General features: G+C 40.3%; 1 protein-coding gene across 15 annotated transcripts in view; it reads left to right on the top strand.

Annotated features, from left to right (window-relative positions):
* Positions 1-23,806, top strand: part of PLPPR1 (phospholipid phosphatase related 1) — a 538,830-nt gene extending 515,024 nt beyond the window's left edge. For all 15 annotated transcript variants that reach the window (XM_077912712.1, XM_077912710.1, XM_077912715.1 and 12 more), the window contains 4 exons: positions 9,969-10,219; positions 13,520-13,696; positions 17,152-17,283; positions 22,678-23,806. In XM_077912712.1, the coding sequence (XP_077768838.1) occupies positions 9,969-10,219; positions 13,520-13,696; positions 17,152-17,283; positions 22,678-22,710 (593 nt within the window). In that variant the 3' untranslated portion in view covers positions 22,711-23,806. The remainder of the gene's footprint in view (positions 1-9,968; positions 10,220-13,519; positions 13,697-17,151; positions 17,284-22,677) is intronic.
* The last annotated feature ends 992 nt before the right edge of the window (positions 23,807-24,798 follow it).

Here is a 24,798-nt window from a genome sequence, read left to right on the forward strand (position 1 = left end):
CTGTAAAGCAGAGTTTCTCAACAGCATTACTGACATGTTGGGCCAAATCATTCTTTTCTGCATAGGGGTAGGGGACTGTTCTGTATATTGTAGGATGTTCAGGAGCATCCCTGGTCTCTGTCCCTCGTCAGGCTCCCCGCATGGAGCCTCTTCTCCCTCTGCCTGTGTCCTGCCTCTCTCTCTCTCTCTCTCTCTCTCTCTCTCATAAATAAATAAAATCTTAAAAAAAAAAAAAAGAAACTTAGGAACATGATCAAAAAGGGTGGAACTGGGATCCCTGGGTGGCACAGCGGTTTGGCACCTGCCTTTGGCCCAGGGCGTGATCCTGGAGATCCAGGATCGAATCCCACGTCGGGCTCCTGGTGCATGGAGCCTGCTTCTCCCTCTGCCTGTGTCTCTGCCTCTCTCTTTCTCTCTGTGTGACTATCATAAATAAGTAATAAAAAAAAATAAAAAATAAAAAAAGGGTGGAACTCCAGGGCTGTTATTTGGAAGCCCTCCAGAATTTGATATGCCCATTGTTACATTCTTTGATAGGTAGGGAATCTAAAATCTTCCCTCTCCACATTTAGTTTGCATCTGGGGCATACTTCCTAGAATCATTTGCATCCACATTCTCCATTTTATTGTAAAATTCCACTGCCTTGGGGCACTTGTGTGGCTCAGTGAGGTAAGCATCTGACTCTTGTCTTGGCTCAGATTATGATCTTGGGGTTGTGAGAGTGAGCCTGGTGTCAGGTTCTGTGCTCAGCATGGAGTCCCCTTGAGATTCCCTCTCCCTCTCCTTCTGCCCCTCCCCACACACATGCACAGTCTAAATAAATAAATAAATAAATAAATAAATAAATAAATAAATGATTTAAAAAGAAAAAATTCCACTGCCTCTGGCAAACTTTTAGGATCTCTGTCTCTCTCAACCAGCATTTGGATCCACACACTGCCTAGGGCAACTGGGGAGCATATATTTAAAGGCTAGCAAACTGAAGGGGGCACTTGACGGGATGATCACTGGGTGTTATGCTATATGTTGGCACATCTAACTCCAATAAACAAATATACAAAAAAAAAAGGTAGCAAAAATAAGCAAGGAATCAGAAACTTGAGAGAAAAACACTGAGAAATTGTGTCCTCAGAAAGGAGGACTAAAGCAGACACTCCTGTTGAGATGAAACCATACAGAAAATTATGTAATTTGTGTTTTGGCAAAGTAGAAATATGTGTGTTCTTTCATTTATAAAAATATTTGGGGGGTTTTCTAGTTGATTACCCATCATCTTTATTAAGTAATTATCTGTTATGTTCACTTATTGATGAGTAGTTATAATGACAACTATAGGGTATTTTTTTTAAAACCACCAGCTCATCATAGTGTAATAGCTGCTTTATTAATACAAAGAATGAATAACACATCACAGAATCGAATATTTGATTGAAGTTGTCAGAATTATAAAGTTCTTGTTTCCTTCCTGTGTTTTAAAAATAAATGTATAGGGATCCCTGGGTGGCTCAGTGGTTTAGCACCTGCCTTTGGCCCAGGGCATGATCCTGGAGTCCCAGGATCGAGTCTCATGTCGGGCTCCCTGCATGGAGCCTGCTTCTCCCTCTGCCTGTGTCTCTGCCTCTCTCTCTCTGTCTCTGTGTCTATCATGAATAAATAAATAAAATCTTTTTAAAAAATAAAAATAATTGTATAATCAATTTATTTAAAACACCTGTACTGAGAACATTTATTTCCCTTAGTTATAAAAATAATAGTAACTAATATCTGTATCAAGCTCACAATTTATAAAATGTTCTAACAACTATTTCTGTGATTTGCATAATAACCCTGTGATATAAAGTATCTGAGGCTCAGATTCATTTATTTAAATAAAATTATTCTTAGGATTAAAGTCATACTATCAAGACAAGTAGACTGCTATCAGCATTTGGTGTTTTCATGGCATCTGTAGGAAACAGAGACCACAAGATCTTATTTTGTGAACACCTGAAATTAACTGTCCAAGGAACTGATATATTCAATTGTATGAGAAACTTCTTTTTGAAGCATAAAATAATATTTGAGATATGTAGATCAGTGTGCACTGATTGTGTTGTATTATACTAGAAAAGAAGTCAGATCCATTGCCAAAGTGGTGAAGAAAGCACCTCATTCAATGATAACATATCTCAAGTATTCTATCATATTCTTGTTGGAAAACTATTGCCTAAAATATTGAGGAACCCTTGCTCTGTTGTAACAAGTACAATACATTCCATTGGGGCCATGTTCTAAATCCTTGTCTCTTCTCAATGCCTGTGTGTGTGTGTAGGTGTATGTGTGTGGGTGTGACCAAGCAAATAGAACTAAAGTGCTTTTTATCATGGCCTTATGCCTACTCATATTTTAAGTAGAAAATACAAGCTTAGGGATCCCTGGGTGGCGCAGCGGTTTGGCGCCTGCCTTTGGCCCAGGGCGCGATCCTGGAGATCCGGGATCGAATCCCACGTCAGGCTCCCGGTGCATGGAGCCTGCTTCTCCCTCTGCCTGTGTCTCTGCCTCTCTCTCTCTCTCTCTCTCTCTCTCTCTCTCTCTGTGTGACTATCATAAATAAATAAAAATGTAAAAAAAAAAAAAAAAGAAAATATAAGCTTAGAAGATTATGATTAAGGGTATGGATTTAGGGGTACCTGGGTGGCTCAGTTGGTTAAGCATCCAACCCCTGGTTTCTACTCAGGTAGAGATCTCAGGGTCGTGAGATAGAGCCCACCTCTGACTCCATGCTGAGCATGGAGATTGAGATTCTCTCTCTTGATTCTCATGCTTGAGATTCTCTCTCTCTCCCTCTCCCTTTACCCTTCCCCCTGCTCATGCTCTCTCTCTCTCTCTCTCAAATAAATAAATTTAATCTTTAAAAAAAATATATGGATTGGGCAGCCCGGGTGGCTCGGTGGTTTAGCACTGCCTTCGGCCCAGGGCATGATCCTGGAGACCCAGGATCAAGTCCCATGTCGGGCTCCCTGCGTGGAGCCTGCTTCTCCCTCTGCCTATATCTCTGCCTCTCTCTCTCTCTGTGTCTCTCATGAATAAATAAAATCTTTAAAAATATATACATATATATGGATTTAGAGCCATCCTATTTAGTTTCTAATCCCAGCTCTTCTTGATTGAGTTAATTGCCTCTCTATGCCTCAGTTTCCTCATCTGTGAAATGTGGGCATACTAACAGTTGTCTACCTCATAGAGTTGTGGTGGGGACTGAGTGAACTACATTCTAAAGCATGTAGGCCAGTATCTGGTACATACTAAACGTAGCATATTAGCTATTGTTGCTGTTATTTTTATTATTATTATTCCCTAGTATCCATGGCACTCTTATTCAAACATCTCATTTGTGCAGTACATCCTTGCAAGGAAATGGAATGAACATGGTAACCACAGATAAGTATCCTCATTAGGAAACTTTCAGTTTGAATAAAGCATGTGAAAAAGAAGACATTGCATCATCTTCCTTTGCCTAAAGAAATGGTTGTTTCCTGAAAGAATGGCGTTCACCGAATTGAGAACGCCAGCTAGGTGACTTTCTCCACTGAGATTTTCCACTAAGGATCTAGATATGGCAAAAGTAAAAGCAAAAAGGAACTCCGTGCAATTCTTTGTATCTTGTATTTCATTTACAATGGGGATTTGATGAAAGATGAGATTTAAAATTAAGAGTTGGTGATCGAGCCAGAATGTACGTTGAGGAAACTGAACATAAGAGTTCCTTAGGTGTTACCCTTCCACTATCAAAAATGGCACTGATGAACCCATGTGTAGGATAGGATTTTCATCCATTTTCCACTAAAACAAAGGCTAAGAACTGATATGTTCCTTGTTTTTTGAACATCATAGTAGGAAAGCTATGACAAAAGATTCACAAAGCTGGTTAAATTTTGAACACAAGAAAATGTTCAAAGCATTCTCAATGTCACACAGCACAATAGTTCTTCAGTCCTCTCTTTCACTGCATTGTTTCACCAAACATAGACAAGAGAGCAGCCCTCTTTTAGAAATGTTTGATAAGAAGCTGAGAACATGTGTTGAGGGAGGAGTGGGATTTCCTCCCCTCTTCAGAGAGTACAGTTACCAACCTAACCCAGATAACTCATTTTTATGTCCTTTTCGATATCCTTTTCTTTTTGAAAGTTCTATATGTTAGTTTTTCCACATGAAAATAGGTAGGGGTCATGATTTTCATGTGCCTCTGTGTTAATATTTAAACTGACAACTATTGCAAGTTCTCAGGGTCAGAAATGGGGACGTTTGTCTCAAAGATGTCTAAATATAAAACTGTACCCAAGCTGATCGTGATTTCCAGATTCCTTGTATTTCACAGATTTCCTTGGTAGGACGTCTTTCCTGTGTGTATAATGGGAATCTCTATATTCCAGTTGAAGATCGTTTTTTCATTCTTGCTGCATTGAAAATGGAGAATTCTTTAATTTTCAAATGAAGATTTACAAGTTTCCTGATCTATGAGACACTTATAAGACCCCAGTTTTCAGTTATCTTCTTTATTCTCTAAGTGCCTAGCACTATGCTGGATTTTGTGAAGTTTATAAAAAAGAGACATGGTCCCTACAATTTACATCCTAAATGGTTTAATGTCAATCCTATGTTTAATAGAATCGGGGATGTGAGACACCAACATGAGCTAGAAAATTTGGACAAGTTCCTATGCTTTTTTTAAAATTTTTATTTATTTATGATAGTCACAGAGAGAGAGAGAGAGAGAGAGGCAGAGACATAGGCAGAGGGAGAAGCAGGCTCCATGCACCGGGAGCCCGACGTGGGATTTGATCCCGGGTCTCCAGGATCGTGCCCTGGGCCAAAGGCAGGCGCTAAACCGCTGCGCCACCCAGGGATCCCAGTTCCTATGCTTTTTTATCCTCTTCTCCTATTATTACTCTGAAGTTTCCTTAGAAGTTCATTAATTGATTCACAAATATGTACTAAATGTTTACTATGCGCCAAGTTTGATCATATGGTATCTCACATGCAATGTTAAATTAGATGTGTTCCATGCTCTTAGAGAACTTGTATATTCTATAGTTCTAATGAGAGAGATGGACATCACTAAATAATCACACAAATGTAAAATTCCTACTGGAACACAAGGTTTGAAAAAGTAAAATAGTATCATACCAATCTAAAATAGGATTATTTTTTCCAAGACCCTATGCGGTATGTGATTGTTTCCTTCTTCCTATCCACTATACATAGAATTCATCAACAGACAGAAATGTGGCTTGCTCTTGGCTTCAGAGCTACAGCTTGAGAGCAGGTTGGCTTGCCCAGCACAAGTCCAGTCCTCAGTTAGCAGGCTTTCTGGTGGAGCTCTTTAGCTCCAGTGAATTGGCATCCCCTTGTACCCCACTGCTGTAAAGATGAAAAGCACACAAAACTACAGTGCCCAGCACACACTGCTCTCTAGAGCATATGGGTCTGTTCCCAGAAGAGGCCGCTGCTATGCCTCTGCCATTTCCCACCTATCTGTTGCCCAGGAGTGTGTCTCTGAATACATTTAGAAGAATGAAGAAGGAGAAGAAACAGTTTCAAGCAAATTCAAAGAGCAGAACTCATCCAGTAGAGTGACCACAGCCCTATTTTCTGAGCAATCTCAATTCTGAATCTCTGAGTCAGGGGCCAGATAGGTAGGAGGGAAAGGAAATCTCTTCCTAGGTTTTCTCCCCTGATCTCTCTCTTCTAAGGAGACGCTTGAATTTTTCATGAAGTAAAAGTGTGCGTGAGAGAAAGAGAGAGAGAGAGAGAGAGGGAGAGAGAAAACCCACTCCATGTCACTGATAGTGGAAACCCTTTCCTGATTCTCCCTTTGGATTGGCATTAGGAGTTTCCATCTTTTTTACACAGGCATCATGTATACTTTAGTAGACAATTGAGAGATGCTTTACCAGAGGCAATCAGCAAGGTGCCATCTTAAACTGGAAATTACACATTTATAATTTAATATAGAATAGTTGGCCTTCAGTTTAGAGGTTCCACCTAAAGTTACAGGATCTTTGTGGCAAAAGGGAATTTAGTCCTTCCCTCACCCCTCCAATCCCTTCCCACTCCATTACCAGCCTACAATCTGGGGCTAGGCTGCCCAATGAAGATCACCTATGTGCAAAACAGTAGCATCCTCCTTGGCACCAGGCAGTCTGGCTATGTACTTTGACCAGTTATTTGTTTGGAAGGCCTAAAGGTATCCTGGTATGAGTCCTATTTTCTTTTTCTAGCATGCCAATTATCTCTAGCTTTGGGAGTTCTCCTTATGCACATTTCCTGGTTCTATCACTGCTTCTGCTATGCTCATGATTGAGTAAAGGGGTAGAACCCTGCACCGATTCCATAGCAGGGACCAGGTCCTGGAGTTTTACCTCCATGTCCTAAATTGCTAGTGATCAAAGATCCTAACTTTTCCCAAGATATTGAGATCATATGAACATAGATAAAATCCTGAGGGGGGGGGAGGACTTTTTAATACCTTTGTCTTCCTCTTTCTTCATCCTTTGGCTTGCCTGACAGGTATCATATTTAGGCCACAAAGATGCATGTTCAGGTTTCCGTAGCTGATCTGTCATCCTGACAAGGACCACAGACATCATCATCAATCTCTTAGTCCTAATTCCAAGCCTTTCTAGGCCTCCTGTCCCCTCCATTCTAATGCCTGTCATCCTTTAGGGATGGAGGAATTTACAACCACTTACCCCAAACCTGCCAGAATTGTGAGTCTAGAGGTGGTGCTCGGGTTCAACCAATTTGACCCTCTCTCTGCCATTGCTAATATGGGCACCCTATTCCGATTCCGTGCTGGATGCGAAGCTTCTCTAAAAGGTTTTCAGGGTTCCTGAGCTCTACGCTGAGAGAGATGGACATATTTCAATTAGATTTCCAAAAATCGCTCTGGAGCTTTCTATTGCCCTGCCCCTGGGTTTGACAACCAGCATGAGGTGGAGTATGGGAGTGCCTCTTCACTCCCTCAACCAGAGTTCTATCTCTTCCTCGTGTGTCATCCCCAACCACATCCTCCCCTGCTTTAAGGTTGATTTTTTAAACTCAGTGGTCTCATCCTCCAGACCATGGTTCAAAGTCTTCCCATCCAACCCTTTTTGGATTCCCATACAAAGCAACAACAATATTGACAAGTATCTCAGGCACATAGCTCTGGCAAACCAAAAGCACTGTAGACTATTGTGTTGGCTGTAAATCCATTCATAAATGTGATCAGCTCCGCTGAAGCAAGGAATGTTTTTGGGAGCAGATTCATAAAGATAAATAGAACCCACTACGGAAGGTTATAGGAATGAAAAAATGTATCTGTTAAAATTCCAAAACTATGACCTCACTTAAAGAATTTTTGACACCAACGTAGGTTCTATAGACATTTTAAAAACCTCTCCTTCAATCACACGTTGCAATACAGAAGACCATAAATGGTGTTCCACCCAAGCCTAAAGGACAAAAGTAGCTATTGTTAGCTTCTGAGGCTTGTAAAATACACACAAGGAGCTCAGGGTTAGGAGCAGTGGCGGGAGTGTATTACAAAGGCCCTGTGTGAGCTGACATTATCTGTGAATCGCTGCTGCAGGTTCTACAGCCCTTTGTTGGCATGGCCCGTGTCAGGCAGGTGGATTCCCCGTGCTGCCACAATGCCCTTCTGAAGATAGATCAAATGCACCAGTATGAAGTGATTGGAAAGCAGGTGCTTGTTAAGCCATCAGGAGAAGCAGAGACAATCCTAAGGAGGCAGAGAAGAAGAAGGGAAAGAAACTTTCTGCAAAAATATCACAGAACACTAAAGGGGAGAGCTGCCCATCGCAGAATCACCATGACCACAGTGCTGACACTTCAGACACGGATCCAAGGAGCCTAGAAATCCCATCTCTGAATGAACAAGCCCGTCCTAATTGGAAGCACTTCTGACAAATAAAATGCCAGAGGAAAGTGCTGTCACCTTTCCTTTTTCAAATCATAAATTACCCTAGTTTCCTGGAAAAGTATGCCCAGACTTATTGCCACTTGAAAAAGCCAGAGACCTGGTCTTTAAGAATCTTGCTGGAAGGTGTAAAAACATTTCTACCCATTCAGACTTCCAGAACCTGGGGGTGAAAATTGCCACGAATGATCAATGATTGCCTACTCTCAGAGGTCAGACCCTCTGAGAGTGAGCCGGCTGAAGCTATTAAAAGAGCCAGTTCTCATTGTGATAAAGCACATCCTGGCAAAGCCACAAAAAAGAAAATTACAGCAATCAATACAGATCAAAATGAAAACCGGATGAAGGTTCCAGCCAAACTTGTCTTCACTTCTGCTATAATGGATTAACTTTTGGGTGCTGATATCAGCACAATTTGCAGATTGAGGACATTGAATATGGGAGGCAAAGTTGGGTAGAAATTTAATTGAAACTATAGCAGATCCTTGACATTTAGAAGGGCTAACACTGCCTCTCACACTTGCCAACCGCTCCCATAATTGAGCTGCGTTTCGGAAGTCTTTATCCCTTCAAACAACTTGTATGTACCTCGGCTCTGCAGCCCTTCTTCATATATTTAACAGACAATAGTCCACGGATAATCTACAGCTGTAGTGGATGGGCTCTGGAAGCGGTCACAGCGACGCTTCCTATGAGGAACTCTGCTTTACCATGTGCAATCGTATTGAGACTAATCCTGTGGAATTTGCCAGAGGACAGATAAAATCCAAGAAACAAAGCCTACCCACAGGATTCTCAGCCAAACAGCAAAGTCAGTGTGGCAGGAAGAATAACGCCCTCCTCTCCCAAAATGTCTGTATCCTGATCCCTGGAAACTGTGGATTTGTTACCTTACATGACAAAAAGGAGTTGACAGGTGCGATTAAATTCAGGCTCATGAGATGAGAGGATCCTGAGTTAGTCAGGTGGACCCAATGTAATCACAAGGTCCCTATAAGAGGGAAGCAGGAGACTCTGAGTCAAAGAAGGAAGTGTCATTAGAAGCAGAGGTCGTAATGATGTGATTGCTGGAAGGGGGGTCACGAGACAAGGAATGAAGGCAGCTTAGGAGCTAGAAAAGACAAAGATTGAATTCTAGCCGCAAGCTTCCAGAAGGAACACAGCCCTGCCAACACTTTGATTTTACCCCAGTGAAACCTATTTTGGATGTCAGACCACTAGCACTAGAAGAGGATACACTGTGTTGTTTTAAGCAGCTCAGTTTGTGGAAACATTACATCAGCAGTAGCAACGTGTAACACTCGTCCTTTCTTCTCATTTTCCCTGCCCAACGTCAAGTGAAACATCCAATTCAATCAAGGTTTCTGGAATGACCTTTTTTCTCTCATTTAGGGAGAGAAAACCCTAACAACCTCATTCCCTCTCAGCTGCCATGATACTATAGATATAGATCCCCTTGGAGTATTTGCATTTCCAAACAGGACCCTGGAGAGAATATATTTTCTATTGGAAAAGATGGAAACTAACTGATGTTGAGTAGCGATTGAAGCCAGACACAAAATATGGGTATTTTGTACCTATCCTATGTCATCTTTCCAACTTCCCTGTGAGGTATCATTCCGCCCCCCCCACCCCACAACCATTTTGTGACTGAGGGTCCCAAGGTTCAGAGAAGGCAAATAACTGAGACTCTGAGTGAATATAACTCTAGGGCTGGATGGAGCACAAATCTGTATAAATCCAGAATTCTAGTTCTTTCCATTAGAATATGCTGTTTCTGACTTACTTATATAAAACAATACAGTGCTAACAGCAGAATGTCCACTTAAGTTTGGAAGAAACAATGAGTTGGGAAGCAGGCACCACTCCCTGCAAAGATAAAAGTGAGGGGACAGTTTGGTGAGGTCCTTTTTGACAGGTTGTTGCAGACTCCGACCACTGTGTTTTCTCTCAGGGACAAAACTGTACACACGTCACCATTCCTAATCATTTCAAATCTCCTTGTAGGGGTATTTGCCTTCGGACTTTTTGCTACTGACATTTTTGTAAACGCCGGACAAGTGGTCACAGGGCACCTCACGCCATACTTCCTGACGGTGTGCAAGCCGAACTACACCAGTACAGACTGCCGGGCACACCACCAGTTCATAAACAATGGGAACATTTGTACTGGGGACATGGAAGTGATAGAAAAGGCTCGGAGATCCTTTCCCTCCAAACACGCTGCTCTGAGCATTTACTCCGCCTTATATGCCACGGTGAGTATCCCAGTCTTGCTGTCACTCCCAAGACGAGCTTTTGGCTGAGATGGGAGTCTCTCTGCCCCCTCGCCTTCGTTCTCTCTTTCATCACTGTCACTGAGAGTGGGGCATGAAACGTGGTACAGCATGTTTCTCCTGTACAGATCACGCTGTTGCCCCCACCCCCAGCATCCCAGGGTGATATACTGACCTGCCAGAGGCTATTAATCTGGCAACGTTGATAATCTCCTAGTCAAATCTTCCCATTTTACAGATGCAGAAACTGGGGCTCCAAGAATAGCTGAGAGCTCACAGTTAAAGCTGGGACCCAGGCTCCTGGCACCGCATTTGGGATTCTCTCGCCGCCCACAACAACACTCTTTGCCAAAGTTTTCATTGATTCCAGAAGAGCACACATTTCTCACACCTGCCTACAAATTTGTAAATGTGGGTCTTCCTGCAAACGGCTGCCTGAGTAGTGCAGGAGACCCAGGAGAAAAACATAGCTTTCCTCTGCTCATTCCGACACTCTTCTTCATTTAGCCAGAAGAGGTGGATGATCCTACAAGACCCCCAACACCCAAAAGTTCATTTCTCATTCCTCCCCAAATCATACAGGCTCTAACTGCGCTTTTCTCATTCCTCCCCAAATCATACAGGCTCTAACTGCGCTCACTAGAGTATAAATGTTCTCTTTACATTTTTTGCTTTCATCACAGAAAAAAAAACTAACGCGTGTACCACATCTTAAGATATAAGAAGAAACAATGGTGTCCCTTTTATTTTCCTACTCTTTAATTGTATCCATTTTGGAAATGACTTCATCTCCCCTTTCTCTGGCCTGTGCTTCCTTAGAATGAGGAGCATAGAGGTTTAGGGATCTGCTCAAAGGCTGGATATCCAGTGCATTTACCTGTGGAAGAGCAACGAGTGGTCGAAAATACACCTTTTCCTTACTTGAACTTATATTCTAAGTATGACTAGTCTAGTGGTTCTTAATGAAAGGGAAAGGAATGAGAAGGCAGAGGAAAGACCCCTTTAAATCCATTCTTCCTGGAAATTCTGAGCAAGACTCCCTCCACCCCCCAGGGGAGCTTGTTCCCACCCGCTCCAGTGAGAGTATCTGCACTCTCTTATGAGAGTCTGCCTCTGAGGAGACAGTGTCCCTGACATCACCCAAATGCATACATTCAGGGTGGAAAGAAGGTGACTGACTACAGGCCTGGTCTATTCAGTACAGTTTAAAGTAAATTGCTGAATATTCTCTTCAAAACAATGGTTCCTTTGTGTCACGTTCATAGGATCATATCTGTAGGATGAATTTGTCAACCCCCAATTATCCAAAATTAGCTTTCCTAATTATTCCTTTTAGGTCTACTTTTTAATGAATATATGATTAAAAATTATTTTACCTGCCCCCACATTAAGGAAATATGCATGTAGATAACATAGAAGCCTCAACTTACAAAACAGTCAATTATAGCTTGGAAAGACTTCTTTGCCTTATGATAGATACATGGATGAATTGATCAATCGATAGATTGGCACATAGTTTTTAAACAAAGGAAATCCTCTCAGGCATTTGGCATATTCTTCAACTTTCAAAATATCCATTTATTCTAAATTATCTAGAACCTAAGTTATATGAAACAACATACTCTTGAACCCTTTTCTGTATATTTATCAAACTCAACTCATTGCCGTGTGAAATTTGTATAACACCGTTATAAAAATAAATCTGTTACTCATAATAATCTATTGTTTCATCAAATGAGATATAAATTTCTTTTGAGAAAAAAAGAAGTCTGCTCACTCAGAATAGATGCTGCTGTAGCACGTGTATTCAAGGATTCAGGTACAATCCAATTCAAATCATGCCCCACAGACAGACTACAATCAGATAAACCTAGATATAAGATTCCAATTGTGTGAACACTCTTTGAGCCCCTATTATGTGTGAAGTGCTTTCAGAAATTATTCAACAAGGATCTTCTAAGTTCTGGTTAATACTGTGAAGAATACTAACCATAAGCCCATGCCCTTAATAGTTTGTAATCTTATAGGAAAGATTTATAAAGGGTGTACCTAAAAAACAACAGAAAATACTAAAGATAAATATATCGAGTATAGATGTTAAGTAACATTTCCTGTACAGCGTCAGAGTGATGTCATGATGTGCTCTCATTTGTGTAACTGATCCAAGCCTAGTTTTTCACAGCACATCTATTACATGTAATAGACACTCCCGTCTTCCTGCATTCACACCACTGTTGTGAATTGTGAAGTTAGGAAATTAAGTTTCCATTGTGAAATTGTAAAATACATCTATTTGAACTTGTCTGTGCTCAGGACATACAAACACTCTATCAATTATTAATGTTAGCTTACTTACTATTTCTCAGAGTTGCAAGCTCATTTTTCAAATTTTTAAAGAAATTATGGGTTAGATCAGTAATGCCCTCTAGTGGTTTCCTGTAACCATTGCCGAAGGTGTTCTAACTTGACTTCTTTCAGACACCACCAAACACCCATTTAATAACGTAGCCTCTGAAACTTTAAGAGTCTTGCCCAGCTCCCCACAATAGTGAACAGCCTACATCTCAGGTGTCATAAAATTGCATCATCTTTTCCTCAGGCAGGTCTTCCCAATCTTTCGGATGTCGTGGACCTGTAGAGAAGCTTAAATGTTTTAAAACACACTAGAGTAAATGGATAGAGAGAGCTGATCACAACTGTTCCAAGGAATGTGAGAATCAGGTTTCTAGCACAACTAAAACCTGTTTGTGTGACACACTCATTTGGAAGTTCTACTTCAATCAACTAATCAGTCAATGCTTTTGTATTTGTTGCCTAAAAGTGTGAAGAATCAACTAGAACTCTGAGGAACACCAAAAGTAAAATGTACAGCCACTCACCTACCTGACCTTATCTTCCATAAACTCTCACAGAAGGTTTATTTGGAATCTGACATTATATATGGGTTTCCAAATACCCCAAGTGATTTTTAATTTGTTGCATAAAAACTGCATGCTCTAAAGCTGATCTTTATTACATGGCCATTCCCTGCATCACTATTTCTATAGATGGGCCTACTGGAATACAGAACAACGTGATTCGTGTATGGCTCTTTGTTCTTCTTGCTGCACTCGTTTCCTACCCAAACTCTTTCCTACGAGACCTAGTGGAATTGTTCAACTAGTCACAGTGGCCCCTTGGGCTTGGACCCTGTTTGCTTGTGCTGGTGCATGTTCGTGCATGCATGGGTGTGCACCATACACACAGGCTGCCTGTCACTCCGTGGTCTCTGTCCTGTTCCAGATGTACATCACAAGCACAATCAAGACAAAGAGCAGTCGACTGGCTAAACCAGTGCTGTGCCTGGGGACCCTCTGCACAGCCTTCCTGACAGGCCTCAATCGGGTCTCTGAGTATCGGAACCACTGCTCCGATGTGATTGCAGGCTTCATCCTGGGCACTGCTGTAGCCCTGTTCCTGGTAGGTCGGCTTCCCTCTTTCTACCTTTTCTGTCTCGTGCCCTCTGAAAGGCTGTCTGGGATCACGGCAGGTCAGATTGGCCAGGCCACAGTGTAAATCGGTGTTCCTCCTGCCCCAGCCTTGCAAGTTGCAATTTTTCCCCAAGTATTATGCATCTTTTTGCTGCAGAAATGACTTCCAAAGTATGTTTTTTTTCCCCAAGAAATATGATTGTATATTCCTCCTGAGAGTCATGAAGAGGAATGCCTGGGGAGGATGGCTTACTCTACTTCCTTCAACGCTGGGCTGAGGAGTGAGGCCTGACAGACTAGAAATTTAGCATAGCATCAAAGCAATGTTGTTTTTTTCTTTTTTAGCAATGTTCTTTAAATATTTGTTCAGAATGTATTGAAAGCAGAAGCTAAGTGTTGCTTGAAAGAAGAACAGAAACAAAGACCATGGGTGGAAGCAGACAGCCCTTCTCAGGCCTCACACTTGTATATCCCACTCAGCAGTAAGAAAACCCTCCTCTAGCCACACCCAGACTAAAATTAGAAGGCTTCTATTACCATCTAAAACATGGCTCTTGGGGTCTTATTGCCACTCCAGATGGCTCTCAACCACATGTAGTAATCTTTCTGGAGAAGAGTTTTGGCTAATACAGTTTTCTCCATATCCTTACATTTCTGATGATTTTAGTTCCTCAAATAGATGGGGGCCTAGCCACCTGCTCAACTAGGAAATCTTTTCATCTCAGTTGGGTTGGAAGTGAAGATGTTAATTTTTATTGTTTTTGTCTTTTTACAGTTTTATTGAAGTGTGCTAGGCATATAATAAATGGCACATGAAGTGTACAGTTTGATCAATTTTGACCTACAGATACATCTTCCTCTCTCTTCCTTCTCTTCATTCCCACGCCACCTCTGATCTTTCCATCGCACTATATGAGTTTGCCTTTTCTAGGATTTCACATGAATGGAATCATATAGTCTACATCCATTTTTTGCCATCTTTCACCTGGCATAATTATTTCAAGATTCCTGTATTGTAGCATGTAGCAATAATTCATTTCTCTTTCTTTCTTTTTTATTTTGTGGGCATACCGCAGAGGTACAGTTTCTAAATACTCTTTAGGGATTTTAAAATATACCCAGGAGGATTTACAGTAAGTAAATCAGTGGGCTTGGAGAGTCATATGTTGTACAGGAAATGAATTCCCTAATCATATTCAGCAAGCTTCTCCTGAAACACAAAAGCCATCATACTCTGGATATCCCTCCTCCCATCCTGCCTACCCTGGTCCAAAGCACGCATTTAGACGGCATGGTACAGAGATGGACTTACTGTCCTATGACCTAATTCTTCCTTGTTCTATGCCTCCTCCTTGCCCTTCCCAACATACACCTCTCCCAATCTCCAACTTAGAGTTTTCCGACATTTTTACCTGCTGAGATGCAGAAAATGCTCACATTTATTCAGAACACTGATCTCCCAATTAATTTTAATTTTAATTCAAATTCAAAATTATTTTTAATGGATCCAAGCTTTCTTTCTAAAGTAAAAGATGGAGGACTTCAATGCAAATTGTCTGTGTGAAGCTTCAGGAAAAGCAGTACTGAGATGATCCTGAGACGAACATATCCCCTAGGTGATATTTCCCAATGACTGCTTTTTAAAAGAGGAATGAGTATGGGTGGCTTCAAGAGAAAAGAGCGTTTTCAAAGACAGATCAGTAGTTCACAAATGCAGGCTTGGGCTCAAAAGCCAAATAATTTTGCTGCCCCTCGGTCCTGGAAAGAGCAGTGCTAACTGTCCCAAGCTATTCCATGAGGTCTTGATGGGATTAAATCTCTGAAGGTCTTTGCATTTTCTAAGGCCCTGTAGACGAATCCTGCTTTAATATTAAACTTGTTTTTTCTCAGTAACTTGCAGCCCTGTTTCCTACCTATCAATTACTGTTTGCTCTGTTATTGCCTTCCCAGTTGATGGCAAATGTCAAAATTTGTTTCTCACAAATGGTCTTTGTGTAAGACCCAGAACTGCTACTGAATTGCTCTGGCAGGAGACAGACTCCATGGTCCCCCACTGTTATCTGCATGTGCACATGTACACACCTCACAAGCGCACACTGAGTTTGGAAATGGGAGTGGATGGATGTCTTAGAAAAGACTGGAAACTTCCAAAGTGGAGTCTTGGAGAGGAGACCGGGAGAGAAGAGTCTGAGGATAGGAGCATACTTGCAGCATACTGGCATTCTTATTTTGTGTTTCCTATGAAGATGAAATGGAGAGGAGACTCTTAGTTGAGCAATTACTATGTGCCTTACTCTTTATATACACCAACTCACATGCTAACAAGCCTGACAATATTCTTAACCTCATTTTATAGATGAAGAAAGTTAGTCTTAAAGATAAGTAACTTGCCAAATGGCCACCCAACCAATAAGCCATAAATCTGATCTGGGTCTTTCCAACTCCAGAGCTCCTGTACCTCCCACTTCTCCCATTTGTTGAATGGAGGGGGTTTAAGCAGAGCTGGAGGGTGAGATGGAAGAAAGCCACGTAGAAAATATTTACATAAATGTCCTGCAGAGTTTGGAGAGTGACAGGAAAGATTCAAAGATGCTGGAGAGAGAAACAAAGGTACAGAGCCAGGGAAGAGAGAGCATGGAAACAGGTAAACTCCATGAGGGCGAAATAAGCAGAGAAAATGGTAAAAACAGACTCGGCTATGAAGGGGGCCTCAGTAGGAAATAAAGAAAAGTGAATACTAATTTAGAGGGAAAGTATTTTCGTGGAAACAACGGAGGAAAATTGCCACGGAGTTATTTAATCTCAAGCAAATAGTAGTCATGTAATTTAAGGATGGTCCTCTTGGACAAAATGTGAAGACTAGCTCACGTTGATTATTGGCTATGCCTTTGGTACTTGTAAAGAAGCAGAGTAGTGTAGTGGTCTGAGTAAGGGGCTATGGAGTTGAAATTTCTGTGTGACCTTGGGCAGGTGATCTAACTTTGCTCTGCCTCCTTATCTAAGTTGGAGGCGATGTTAGTACCTCCCTTGTAAGACTGTTGAGTGGGTAAATGCAGGAAGGTAAAATTCTCAGGACAATGCCAGACCCAGAAAGGCCTCAGTAAATGTTAGCTGTTATTATGAGGTGGTTTACATTCATTGTGTCTTTTAATCACTACAGATCTGTGAGATTGGTGTTATTACAGGTGAGGAAACAGCCTCAGTGGGGTGGATTGATTATCACTGGCCATGTGGTAATTAGTCAGATACTTCGTCAGCCCTTCCAGGTGCCCGGCAAACACCCTAGACCATGCCCAAGGTCTTTGCAGGGTCCCTACCCTCTGGCTCAAAGGGAGAAAGTCACTACAGCAATGACATTCTAGGGGAAAGGCCTGCCACCCTCACACATGGCCGGGCATTGATGGCTGCAGTCTGACCCCAGTCTTTTTTCCCCTCATCCTGCAGGGAATGTGTGTGGTCCATAACTTTAAAGGAACGCAAGGATCTCCTTCTAAACCCAAACCTGAGGATCCCCGCGGAGTACCCCTAATGGCTTTCCCGAGGATAGAAAGCCCTCTGGAAACCTTAAGTGCACAGGTATAGTAAAGTGGTTTTAGCAAACCAAACCCACAGGCTCAAAGCCTATTATCTTGGGAGGTAAACTAATCAATTCCTCTACCAACCTTCTCTATACTTCTGTCTACCTTCTCCCTCAGAACAATTAATAGGAAGCAGGATACCACTGAATCCACTCAACACTAATAAAAATCTGATGTAAAGGTTTCAGGAACTTTAAGCTTTTCTCAGTTAGTCTTGTATTTATTTGGGAGCTTGGCAATTGTGAATCCTCAGGAAGTTCTTAGCTGTTTTAAGAAATCTTGACCTACTATGGAATACCACATTTATGAAATGTGAACCAATTATATGGGAGGCCAATTTGATTTAGTAACTAGGACAATATTTGGAAAGAGAAAGGTGTTGTTACATTCAGTAACAGATATAAACTGGAATCACTTTAAAAAGATTATCACTAAGTATCCTTTTGGATCTATTTTGATGACCACAATCAAAAACTTTAATGCAGCCATACTCACCAATCAGTTATTTACATCAGGGCCTTGTTTCATGTCAGATAACAAAAAATAATTAGCCACATAATCCTTGTCCTCAAAGACCTCATAGATAATCAGGAAGGTGGATATAAATGAATAATCATAATAGGGCATGCTGAATCAGAAGTCCACAAAGCACTTTATGAATACAAATGAAGTAAAAAAATGTGTTTTGTCTGAGAAGACAGGAAAAGCCATGGTGAAGACTTGCCTACTGAAAATAACCTTAAAGACGGTTTCCAGCACTTATTTTTGCCTGGGATAGTTGCTAGGTGCTTTACAAATACATTCTTATTTAAGCAAACACCTTTTGGGTTGATAGAATTCCCATTTCACAGATTTAAAATAGGAATATGAAAATAGCTATGTTCATTTAACTTGCCTGAGACCACATAGCTAGCAAGTGGGAGAGCTGAGACAAGTGGTTCTTTAAGCAGACAGATAAGGGTATAACCAATCACAAAACAGTTTTTACTGTTGTCCCATTTTGCTCAGTTGGCTGAGTCCTGCTAAAATTTTTCTGTAATCTATTGATCTTGAAATCTTATTTGTATTTCTGTCCTTACAGAACCATTTTTTTTTTTTATGATAGTCACAGAGAGAAAGAGAGAGAGACAGGCAGAGACATAGGCAGAGGGAGAAGCAGGCTCCATGCACCGGGAGCCCGACGTGGGATTCGATCCCGGGTCTCCAGGATCGCGCCCTGGGCCAAAGGCAGGCGCTAAACCGCTGCACCACCCAGGGATCCCTAGAACCATTTTTATAGATAGTACAAGGGAAAAGCAAATCACCTCCCACTGAAATTATCATGTATTTCTTATCAGGATACTACATAATAATATTTTTCCCTGTTGAAAGATTATTAACTATCAGCCATCTCTCTGAGATGAACTGTCCTATTTCTTTTCGTGTTTAATGAAGTCTTTCTAATTTTATTAATAAGAGAAACAAAACAATAGAGCTATTTCTATCTTGGGAAAACTAGGGCACTCCATTAAACCCAGTGCCAAGTATCCTGTTTGTTTTCCCTTGACCTGTATTAAGGTGAAAATGTTGACTTGGTTTAATGAGAAATAACTTGCTGGAAAAAAAATGTGCCTAGTTTATTTATATACGGCCTGTTGGTACAGGTTGTATGATAAAGTGGCTAAATCGTGATGCCTCGTAATGAAATAGTGAGATAGACTCTCTCTGGTATTCCCCATTTAATTATGTTCTTGTATCTGATAAGATCAGAGTGGTTGCCTCTACTTCTGAGGTGAAGCAACTGAAGACGAAGGTGAGTTTTAAAAGCAAACAAATATGTACTGAGTTCCACAAACACGGCAGTGTCTGTGTTCTTTTAACTGCTGTCTCCTTTGCCTTGAATTTCCTGATTTAAGCACATCCCCTTTCCACCCTATGCTTCTGCCCAACACAGGTTTCCAAAGCATTATTTTGTGGCCCTATAGGGTTATTGTGATCTCATAGAGACCCTGTTCTAGGGACCCACAGAGTTACTGTGATCCTAAAGAGACCCTCTGTTGGAAACCTTCTTCATACTTCTGTCTACCTTCTCCCTCAGAACAATTAATAGTTGAACATCCAGGTCACAGAGACATCTAGACCATAGTTTGGAGGATTCCACTTACACTGGATGAAATTGAAGTGCCAAACAGTTTCAAAAACTGATCTTCTGCAAGAAAGATAAAAGATTCCTTCAAAACATATATTATTATTCACTATAGGCAGTAAGTTGAACTTCTTTCAAATCTATCCATGTATCTTTATTTCCATGTACATCACCTCATCTGGATACAATGAGTCCTTTTCTGAATACACAGCCCTTTGTGAATTGTCCTACCCCATGGATGCCAACAGTGTCCCTTCATATCTGCCTCCCCCAAGAACCTGGAGATCTTTGAGGATCTGAACACTATGATGTCTTGTGTTTTATGTTTCTCCATATTTTCTGGCATTCACTAGGTATGAAATAGATGTTTGATGGATAGAGGCAAGCCAGAATCAAAATCTGAACTGAACACTTTAGACAAAACCAAGAACCTAAAATCAGATTATAGGAACTTATCTGAACCTCCAAAGAAAATAGAAATTAATAAGAAACAATAGGACTTCTAAAGGCAGTCAAAGTAAAGCTACAGGATGCTGGATAGAGCATTTACTTCTCAGGTGATGACTTTCATGCCAACTGTAGAGGACTCAAGTAACAAAGCATCATGCTTTTAATACCAAATGTTTCCACATGTGTAGTTAGGATGATTATACTCTTTATTTGTTGGTCAAGAAGAGAAAATTGGCATTTTTTGCAAGTGATCACATTCAGTCCTCACAACAGTCCTGAAATTGATATTATTAATTCTGTTTTGTAGATGAAGTAAATAAAAGCACAAAGAGTTTAAGAAACATGCCCAAGTTCACCAAGTCAAAATTAAAACTAACCCATCTAATTCTAAAGGCCTTACTTGCTGTACTAGGCCACACAGCCTGGTCTTTCATTCAGGATAATTCCATTTGGAAACCTTTATCTCTTAGCATTAAATGGAAACATACAGTAGGGGATAGGGTATTTTAACTGAGCTACAGTTCTTTCAAAATAAATATGCCCTGTGTTTTTCCCTGTGGGCAAGAACTCTGTGCAACTCCAACAGCTGTGCTTTCTATTAGAAGTTGTAATTTCTGGGCTAAAACCATCTTCCCAGGAAGAAGAACTTTTGGGATCTGAGAGAAAATATGAACCTCTCTTCAGAGTGTGCATTCAGACATGTGAAATCCATCCCACTGTTCAAGATACCTCAAGGAGAAGACTGGATGGGGAGAAGACCTGGTCACTCTCCTTTCCTTCCTCCTGAGACATTCTTTCCCTTTTGCCACATGGAGCCGCCAGGCTCCAGAACTTTTTCTTCCTCTAAAACATCAACTAGACTTGAATATTTGCCCTCTGTGATTCCCCTTAGCAAAGTTGATTGAAACATGGTACATTTTCTAAAAATCTTTCCCAAGTACTAAAGAGAAACCAAAAAGTAAGAAATTATAGAACCCAAACAAGACAAAAATGGTCAGGTTTCCAAAGCATTATTTTGTGGTCCTATAGGGTTATTGTGATCTCATAGAGGCCGTGTTCTAGGAACCCACAGAATTACTGTGATCCTAAAGAGACCAGCTTAGAACTATCCGTGCTCTGCATCCCATGCCCACATGCACCTGAGCAGTCACCCTTAGTGTTGAGCAATTGTGTGCCTGTCAAACCTAGTTTATATTGAAGAAATGAAGTTAGAGATGAAACTATTGCATTAACTCACTCTGGGTTGGTATAAAGTCTCTCCATGTCTCCGGATGTTAGGAGGGAGAGACATTTTTTTCTTAGCAGAAAAAGAACCCAATTTATACTGAGGCCCAGATGCTGGGAACCTTACTCCAAGAGTTTCTAATTCAGCAATTCTGAGGTAAAAGAATATTTATGTTTAAGAAAATATTCCCAGAGGTATTCAAATGGCCCCCTTGATTTTACACTAGTGATACTATAGATTTTGTATTAAATAGAAAATACCGCAAAGTTAAAGAGATCTGTCTGAAGTCACCCTTTAGTTACCTTTAGCTGTTGAATTACTTTATCTTTACCACTTACTCTCAAATAGAATCTTATAAACATGAAAGTGACCAAAGTATTGACCACAGAAGTTTTTTCAAAAAGGAAGCATATTATTAAAGTAAAAACACAAAGGGAAAAGTTATTTTTCACATTATGGCGAGAAATGCATCAAGCTCTAATTTTCACAAATGTTGCAGATTAGAGTACCTTGAAAAACAGAATGCTCCAGTTCTAAAATGCGTAGTTGAGCTCTCAAGAATATACTATAAATCTCTAGTGTCCTAAAAATAAACAGGCATCAAGAAGCCTGTAATAATCAGATCTAATGCCACAGTTTCTTGTATTTCCTGACTCCGAGGACTGGGGGTTTTAAGTTCAAACAAAAGAGGAAATGTTGGGTCTGCAAAAGGTTCTGTAATATTAAGTAATAAACAAGAGGTGAGGGTTATATAAACAAGCTGTATATACAAAAATTGATAGAATTACAAGGAAAAGAGACAAAGCTACAATCACAGTATGGATTGCTACACATTTCTAATTAATAAGCAAACAAAATATAGTGAATATATTGATGATTAGTAAGGTTGACCTAATGTGCATTGTATATAATCCTCAAAACACATGAATTAGTATGAAAATAAACCACATAGAGGTCTTAAGAAATTGTAAAGTATCTGTATCACACAGCTTACATTCTCTAGAAAAAGAATTCAAAGATAACTATACCTAAAAACAAAAAACCCTATACATCTGAAAATATTAAACTCATTTCTATATAGCTCATGACTCAGTAAGTGATACTGAAAATTTTTTTAAAATTAGAACTTTTGACATTAAAATACTACATTAAAAATGTGGGATGCAGCCAAAGTTACTTTGAGATCCTTAAATGTTTCTATTGAAACATGGCTGAGTAGGTATAATATAAGATAATTATATAGAGACCAAGTTTAGTTGGGGACATTATTTTATTTGGGTTGAAAAATCAGGAAAGATTAAGGGGCATATGGCTGGCTCAGCCAGTAGACCATGCGACTCTTGATCTCAGGGTCATGGGTTCGAGTCCCACATGGGACATAGAGGTTACTTAAATAAATTTTGAAAACTTTAAAAAATATGTATCAGGGAAGATGTAACAGAAGCGGTGAAAATTTGAGGGGCGTTGGAAGAGCATTTCAGGAAAAGGGAACGGCCTGTGCAAAGCCGGGAGACAAGGGCATGGCAAGGGAAGAGTGTGTGTGCACGAGTCAGTCAACTCAATTCTGAGATTGCATCTGCTTGTCTTTGCAGAATCACTCTGCCTCCATGACCGAAGTCACCTGAGACAGCTGAGGTGTCACAAGCTGTTTTTTTTTTATCACCCTCCAATTCGATACTTCAAGACACACAGTTACTTGATGTCAAACTGTGAAGACAAGTATTATGTTTATCTAGTTAGAGGCTAATGTTTTGTACATTTTTTTGTATGAGGAAGTGATGTAGCTTGCCCTGATTTTTTTTTTTTTTGGTCAGCTTTAATATATTTATGCCAGAATTTTAAAACCAACAAAATTTTCTTCTTGTTCCAGTGTGCATTGAAGAACCACATTGATTCAATGATTGATGTTGTTTTGTGATATTTGTACACAAACCTTCTTTTCTCAGTTTTATAGGCACAGAAATAAAAATATAACAATTCACTTTAACCCTTTAATACCATACTTGCTGCCTCCTCCAGAACTTTTGAATTTTAGTGAAAATTAACTTTTGAGTTGCAGGGGAGGGCAATGTTGGTTAATGGTAAATCTCAAAATCAATTGTGCAGAAAGAAATATTCCTTTCAAAAAGAACTTTGTGTTCTTGTCTCTTAACCTGTTTTGCATTCTAAGTTAAAGTAATATATTAATGAAGTCATTTACTTACATAAACAAGTGGCAGAGACTCCTGGATATAAGGGGTGTTGGGGATGTAAGGTTCTCTCTTAGATAATGGCTTCTCCCATCTAAGAAACTCAAGATCTTTCTGGAATCATGTCCTTGGGCTGGCAAGTGACACTACAGACTTCTTTCCAAAAAGCAACCTGTACCAGTCTCCCCTGTCAATTCAACAGTTTTATATATCATATTGTATGGACTTTATATGAAAATGAATATTTTACAGTTTGCACAGTATTATTTTACAGAAAGGGTATCAGAGCATCTACAACCTAGAGCCCCAGAGTAACAGCTTGACTTTGTGGCTTTTAATTGTTCTAGAATTTTAACTGCATCTCATTTTTCTAGCATGGTAATAACTAACGTGTAACTCCTTTGAGAGAAGGAGCTCCCTTATCTATACCTATCAGAATGTTTTCTTGACACTTTCATGTTGGCTCTTCCTAGCTTTCTTTTGTACATATTTTTTTTTTTCTAAAGAGAAGAAAAAATTATCACAAAAGCTATTCTGTCTCATGTCATTTGTTTTAAGCTTCATCCACGGGGCAAAGGTATTTAAAGAGTCACAATGAAGTGAACTAAATAAATGTTTATACGTTTTAGAGTCATGCCTGCTGAGATAAGTCATTTTAGAGGCATGACTGGTAGGTCCTTTCATGGGAGAGTATGTGAGTGAGTGAGTAGGTGAGTGAGTGAGTGGAGAAGGTGTGTGTGGAGGGGAGGTGGGGTGCAGGCAAAACTTTAAAATTCTTGAAATTATTAGGACACTTGGAAGCATAGTCTGGATGCCTAACAAGCTACCTTTGTTTCCAGCCTGCCTATATTGAGTTATTAATAAAAAGTCATTTTTAGGAACAAAACTTACCTCTGCTAAATACAACTTTGCCTGATCTCTCATCTCATTCTGGCCCAGAGTTATTTACATTTATATGCACACCCTCTCATCTACATCTTCTGAGAGCTGTCTGGCTGATGAAGTTGGGTAGGCAGGCAAGGAAGGAAAGAGTACTGAAAGCTTTATTGATCCCAGGTGCTGTGCCACGTGCTTTCACATACATAATCTGGTTGTTCTTGAAACAGCTCAGGGAAGCTGTGATAATCCCAAGGTCGCGCTGTGCATGTTAGCACGAGTATTAGAATCTGGGTCTTCCTGACTCCACTATGTGAGGATGCCTTTAAACCATGTCTGCGTCTTTTCAAAGGTTTTTCAATGTAATATATCTGCTTAAATGGTTCAGGGATGGTGTTGGTAAGAAAAGTACATCATAAGAAAAATGTATTCTGCTTATGAGAAGGAATAATTTGCAAGCTCTGAGCTCTCCACTTTGTATAAGCTACCAAAGTATAATGTTGCCCAATTTCTGAGTGATTCATTTTCTACACATAATTTGTAGAATTTTTTTTAATAACAGCAATGAGGGCTTGATTTTATTCTCATATTCATGGTAAGACATTCTGAAAAATGCTGGCAGGCTTTATTGATTTTACATTACCCACT

Source organism: Canis aureus, chromosome 10 (assembly GCF_053574225.1).
Source record: "Canis aureus isolate CA01 chromosome 10, VMU_Caureus_v.1.0, whole genome shotgun sequence".
Classification (NCBI taxonomy): Eukaryota; Metazoa; Chordata; class Mammalia; order Carnivora; family Canidae; genus Canis; species Canis aureus.